The sequence below is a fragment of the Phaenicophaeus curvirostris genome, chromosome 6 (assembly GCF_032191515.1).
Source record: "Phaenicophaeus curvirostris isolate KB17595 chromosome 6, BPBGC_Pcur_1.0, whole genome shotgun sequence".
Lineage (NCBI taxonomy): Eukaryota > Metazoa > Chordata > Aves > Cuculiformes > Cuculidae > Phaenicophaeus > Phaenicophaeus curvirostris.
This window is the reverse complement of record NC_091397.1, coordinates 45,939,175-45,945,174: the sequence shown is the minus strand read 5'-3', so window position 1 is coordinate 45,945,174 and position 6,000 is coordinate 45,939,175. Positions and strand designations below refer to the sequence as shown.

General features: G+C 40.5%; 1 protein-coding gene across 1 annotated transcript in view; it reads right to left on the bottom strand.

Annotated features, from left to right (window-relative positions):
* Window positions 1-4,009: 4,009 nt before the first annotated feature.
* The window catches only part of LOC138722181 (uncharacterized), a 45,872-nt gene continuing 43,881 nt past the window's right edge, over window positions 4,010-6,000 (bottom strand). The window contains exon 4 of the mRNA XM_069860075.1: window positions 4,010-5,680. Coding sequence (XP_069716176.1) covers window positions 5,596-5,680 — 85 coding nt within the window. The 3' untranslated portion in view covers window positions 4,010-5,595. The remainder of the gene's footprint in view (window positions 5,681-6,000) is intronic.

Below are 6,000 nucleotides of genomic sequence, written 5' to 3'. Positions count from 1 at the left end.
CTGCTATCTGTCGCTGTCCGTGCAGTCGGAGCCACTGTCATGCAGCAGCTGCATGCCAGGGGACATTTTAGAGCTCCTTGTGGAAGAAGGAAGGAAGGAAGGAAGGAAGGAAGGAAGGAAGGAAGGAAGGAAGGAAGGAAGGAAGGAAGGAAGGAAGGAAGGAAGGAAGGAAGGAAGGAAGGAAGGAAGGAAGGAAGGAAGGAAGGAAGGAAGGAGGCAAAGAGAAGAGGTAAACAGGCAAACAAGAGAGAGGAATGTGCAATGTTTACACTGTCACCCTTCATAAATCTTGATCATGTCATCAACAAGATCTAGAAAAATCACAATTTCACTCTAGGACGGGGATGTTCTTTACCCAACTTCAAACAGTATGAAAAATTACTATGGGAGAATCATTCACAGTTGATTTATGGCTAAATTAAAGTAAGTGGAAATACCATGGCCAATCCATTGCTTTCAAAATATCTTCCAATCTTGCACCCACACTAAAAGCTTTGCACAAAGCTGCTTCTATCATTTGAGTACTCAAACAGAAGGCATTAACCCAGCACATCCCATTAATCATTCCAGCCATGTTAAAATGAAAGCTGCAATAAAATGGAGAAAGGGAAAAAATTAATAATAATGTAATTGATCTCTATCTCAAAGAATATACCATTCTAAAATAAATGCCTTTCTTTACAAGCCTGAGGGAGTCCTTAACAATATTTCTATTAAAAAATTTAATAAATTTATTCATATTTCTTTAAGAAAAAAAAATTAAGTCTTTCCGTCAAAGACTCAAGTCTTCAGAATTTTCATTTGTCTTATTTAAGAAAAAAAAAAAAAGATAATTTCTTGAGAGCTGTTTAGAGCAAGCTAAACAGAGGGAAGTCTCTGTATGACAGATCTTTTCTGAGATCATCTGCTCAACGTCTCCATAGACTTCAAATCAGTACAAAGGGCATATGGATGTTTAGATTAATATCTGTGTTCCAAGAAGTACAAAAATATCTAAGGCCATGCACTAGCTTCTATGCTCTCCAGCAACTTTATCATCAACAGACATGTTACTTTAGAGCTGCATTATGCTTCTAGGAAAATTTAACTCATGCACTGCCATGGCAGAAGGAATGTGTAGACCCAGAGCAGCAGCAGAATATTTCGGAAAGGGAAAGGGAGGGAAAAATGATGACCCTGCTTCAAGGAACAATCTCTCAAATCAGGAGCCATCCTTCTGACACTGTGGAGGGAAGCAGGACCCGCTGGGGGAAAACCCATCTATGTACAACCCTGAAAGGAGGTCATGAAAGCCAGTGGGAAAAAAACCCAAACTTGTGTTATTTTTATTTGCATCCTACTGAGCAATCCCCTGACATGTTTCTTTATAAATTCATTTTTCCATGTACACAAACACCCCTACATGCATACATTTGTTTCATATACACCTGAGTAAGTGGCTGTAGGCCAGCTAATCAAACAATTAAATGCACAGTTTTATCCCAAAGCACACGAACTAGAATAATGAGATATTATATATTAGAAGAGACATTTTAAAGTTGCACAATAGCTGAATGACACTATAACAGCACAAGCACTAGATATCTCTATCAAAGGCCTTTTTTTTTTGTGGCAAATGAGCACAGTACACTGAATTATTAACTCCCCTTACAGAAAATAAACAGGATTTCAGAAGAGGGGTGAATCAGGAAAAATTCAGCTAACAGTTTGAAAACTGGAGCAGAAAGTAACTATGTAACAATTCCTCTGAAGAGGCACATTTGTCAGGGGTTAAGCCGTTGTAGGATGGTGGCTGTTACCTATCCTTACCCCCTTTCAAAACTTTCAAGTTGAGTTTATGACATGAAGTGATGTTACTATCACCTCCCTAGTTACTTATAATTCATATCTTTTTGAACAACTGTGAAATTTCATTCTGTGCTCCAGTGGGCCTACACTACGGGGCCTGACTTCTCTTCTCCAACATGATCAGCATCCTCCATATTTGTATCATTCCTCCTCTTCTCTATCTTCTAAAGGTAAATTTTCGGTCTCTTTTCTGGCAAGAGTTTTCCCAGACTCTTGAAAGTTCTTGTCACCCTTTTCCCAAATCTCCCTATTTCAAGCCACGTCGTTTCTGAGGTTGGGAGGCGAAAATGGCAATCTGTTCTAGTTGAGACCACAACATAGCTTTATACAAAAGGCTGTATAATACACTTCGAAATTCTCCATTTCTTAATAGTCTAGAATGATATGCAACCTAATATCAGAGTTGGGTTTTGATTGTGTTCGTAATTCAAGTAAGCATCCCCTCTGATATCTCATACTCAGCTCTTCTGCATCTGGCAGGACTGGCTGGTCACACTCAGTCTTACTTTCTTTATTCACCACTGATCTTTAACCCACACTGTTCTGCCCACTTGGTAGAAAACTTCACAACTCTCTGAAGATATTCATAGTTCTTACTGCTCCTGAAAAGACAAGTAATATTTCCCCTACAGATTTTGCAACTTTGTGACTCCAGTCCTCTTTCAATGCCATCAATAAATGGGTTAACGACAGGAACATTAGTTAATTTGCAGATGCCCAAAGATCAGCTCTGGTCTCCTTCTACACCAGCAGATTAGCCTAACCCTTTGTTTTTCCTCTCCTCCCCAGCTTTGAGCCACAACAGTACTTTGCCTCTCACCCCACAACATAGGACTTTCTGTAATCGTCTGTCCAGAGCTTTGTCAAAGACCTGTCACTCGCAGCATTTTGTTTCAATTACTTGTGACTTCTCCAATATGTTTTTCATGCTAGGAGATAACTGAAACAGCAGCTCTTATTGTAAAAAAAAAATGCTCATGGACTACATCATATCATAATCTGTCTTGTACTTTACTATTGTTTTCAAATGAGGAGTTCAAGCTGGTTGCCAAGTCCAGATGTAAAGTGTTACTCAAATATATCACTGAATTAACTAACTACACTTGTAACTGACTCATAGCCGAAGCTCTGTTTTCAGCAGAATTTATAGAAGAGATGCAAGCCTCAGATCATTGCTAAACCCAGCCACAAATCAAAGTCCTCTGGCATATGGGACCAATTGGTCTGACAGAGGTTTGCTGCTGGAGCAATCTGCAGTATGAGCTCAAGTCACAGCCATTAGCTAAACCATTTCTTTTCACCGGACTTTCCTAGCTCCAGTATAGCCCCTGCTCTCCTTTGCAGATTTGCTGTATACCCATGCAGATTCACTGGTGTTTCTGTGTGACATCTGGGAACCAGAACCTGTGCTGCTATTCTAGAAGTCCTTCAAGGGCTCCTCTTCCCTCAAAGTCCTCCAGAATTTGAATTTCCTTCTTCATGGAAAGCTATGGCCGGGCCCAGCTACCATACAGGAATTCAAGATTGTTATATGGGATGGAAATCAGCAGCCCAGCAAGGACAGAAAAAATGAGCAGAACAATGTCTTCCACGATCTCTGCCCCACCAAGGAGGCAGCTCTGTCAAGGAGTTTTATTCAGTCCTTCAACTTTGAGGAAAGGGCACCTGGATGCTGTGCAGCTTTGAGGATGCATGCTAGGAAATAACAAGCCAGAAGAATTCCATTGACTCAACCAACATTTGGGAAGAAAGAAAGAGAGGAAGGAAGAAAACCTAGTATGTATGAAATGGTCCAACTTCACTTCCATCCTCTTGGAGGAAGACTTGGAGACTACTGAAACCACACTAGAGGTCAATACGACAGCAGGGCTACTGTAAATGACAACCTTGACTGGAATTGGAGTCTGCCTCCTTTCCAGTATCAGCAGCCATGGGAGTAGGACCTTGGCATCTTTGTCCCATGTGAGCATTCACACACAGGCAGTGGGAAGAACTGCAGCCACTCTCCCCTGGATGCCTAGCCCACACCTCATTTGTTCAGGAGTTTGCAGTGTTACTAAACGTCTCATTACTGAACCAAATAGCACCACACTGACTGAAACACAGATCAAAAGTCAGCATTTATTGTTGATTTAAGCCAAAGTATACAGTAACAGAACAAAAGGTAAAGAACAACAACAAGCCCTGTCTGTATGCTTCCCCTTCTCCATCTCAGCTGCATTTCATCATGTCATCCACCTCAGAGCGTCTGTGTTGGGAACGTAGCTCTTCTCCCAGCAGGCTCCCCATTTGCCTGTCAGTTAAGTGTGGTGGGTGCTGAGTAACCCTCCTACTTCTTTACACCAGCATCTTTAAGACTTTAATATTCTGTTTGATCTGGTTGAGGCTGTGGGAGGAGTAAGCAATTTTCTGTCTGGCTTATTAGCTAGTCAGGGAATACTCCCCAGTAAATATATTCTGTAGTATTTCCTATAGACCTCTTATCCATGCCATTGTTCTGCCTTTTTTTTTCCAAGACTTTTTTGTTTAACTTTATGCATTCAGGCAAGTGGATATAATGCAAATAATCTGAGCGCTAACGTTATTTATAACATTACTGCACATAACACCCTCATTCTCCCCACCAGCCTTTTACTCTATAAAAATAAACAAGAATAAACAGGCGCTCCATAAAAAGAAATATCCAGGCAGCCAGTGTTAAAAATGAACAGCTAAGAACTTAGCAGCAGCAAATATAACCCCACCTCCCTGCGAATAATGCCTTGCTATTCAGTCTGGTTGCAAGATGACGCACCGTACTGCAAATACTATGCTGTGGTATTAGCTCTTCTCAACAGTCTTCAATACAAGTCTAGAAGATTATGCGTGTGGAGGCCAAACAACCCATCTGAAGGGTTGAAAGAAAGGAAATATGTTTGAAAATTGTGTTCTAAAAAAAATATATTATACAAATCAGAATGGAAATTCTGAGGCACAGGCAGTTTAACGTGAAAAAATAACATAGACTTCAAAAGGCAGGATGTTACTGCACATGAAAGAGAAAGAAAGAAAAAAAAGCAATTACTTCAGCTGAACAGCTTTGCCCATCTTTCTGCCCAGACCCTGTGAGCAGAGAAGGTTCACATCAGTTGTCTTTGCAGTTTCTTTGGAGGTACTGATAAAGGGGTAACTGTGTGACTTAAAACAGAAACATCTAATGCTCAACTCTCCATCTCACCACAGATGAGGCATGTTACTGGTTAACAATGTGGGCTTCATCTTTGTGGAGACTTTGAATATTTTCAGAGTGCTTGGCCAAAAATGCCCCAACAAACTTGCCACCACACTAAGAAGTGAAGAGGCACCCATCTGCTTGCTTTATGTTGTCTCTGGAGAAAATCTTTAAAAGAATTGCACAGGAAAGCCTTTAGAGAAAATAAAAATATTTATTTATTCCCTCTACTGAGGATTTCTGGGTTCACACTGAGATTTGACTGAGCAGCTACTTAGCATGCTGTACACCATATTTCACTTACAACAACAGTGCATACAGTAAATTTTCCTTTTTTTTCCAGAAGATGACAATAGGGCATGTTTTTCATAGAAGGTTACACTTTTCAAGGATTATTTTTAAAGAGTCAAATGAGGGAAAAAACGTTTGGAACGAAGGATCTATGGTGAGAGTGACACTGAGTCTGGACGTACAAAACTTTTTTCTATGATACATTAAATACCCTACCATAGTCAAACAGACACACACAATAACATTTATATGTGTAAAGGATCCACGACCATAGATCTGCCATCTCCTGTAGAATTTGCTTCAGTAGGTTTTGTAGTCATCAACAGGCACCTGTAAGACAAAAGAATAAGGAACAAATGTTAGCAGAGAGACATTTCTCCCATCCACAGCTTGTTGCTCAACAGAATTTGCAAGAATCTTTAACATCTATCAAGGATGAGTAATATGTCTTCCTGTCCCATCCCACTCAATGATCAGCAGATGATTGAGATCTGATTTACATGTGATGTAGGTGTTCAGCAGGGGCAGCAGGGCCGTTCATGAAGACACCCGTCAATGCCCAAACCTATAAAAGACTGAAGAAGTGAAGCAGCATCACACCTATTGCTTGCATTCAGCAAGGCCACTCTTCATTCGAGGCACAAAGTAGG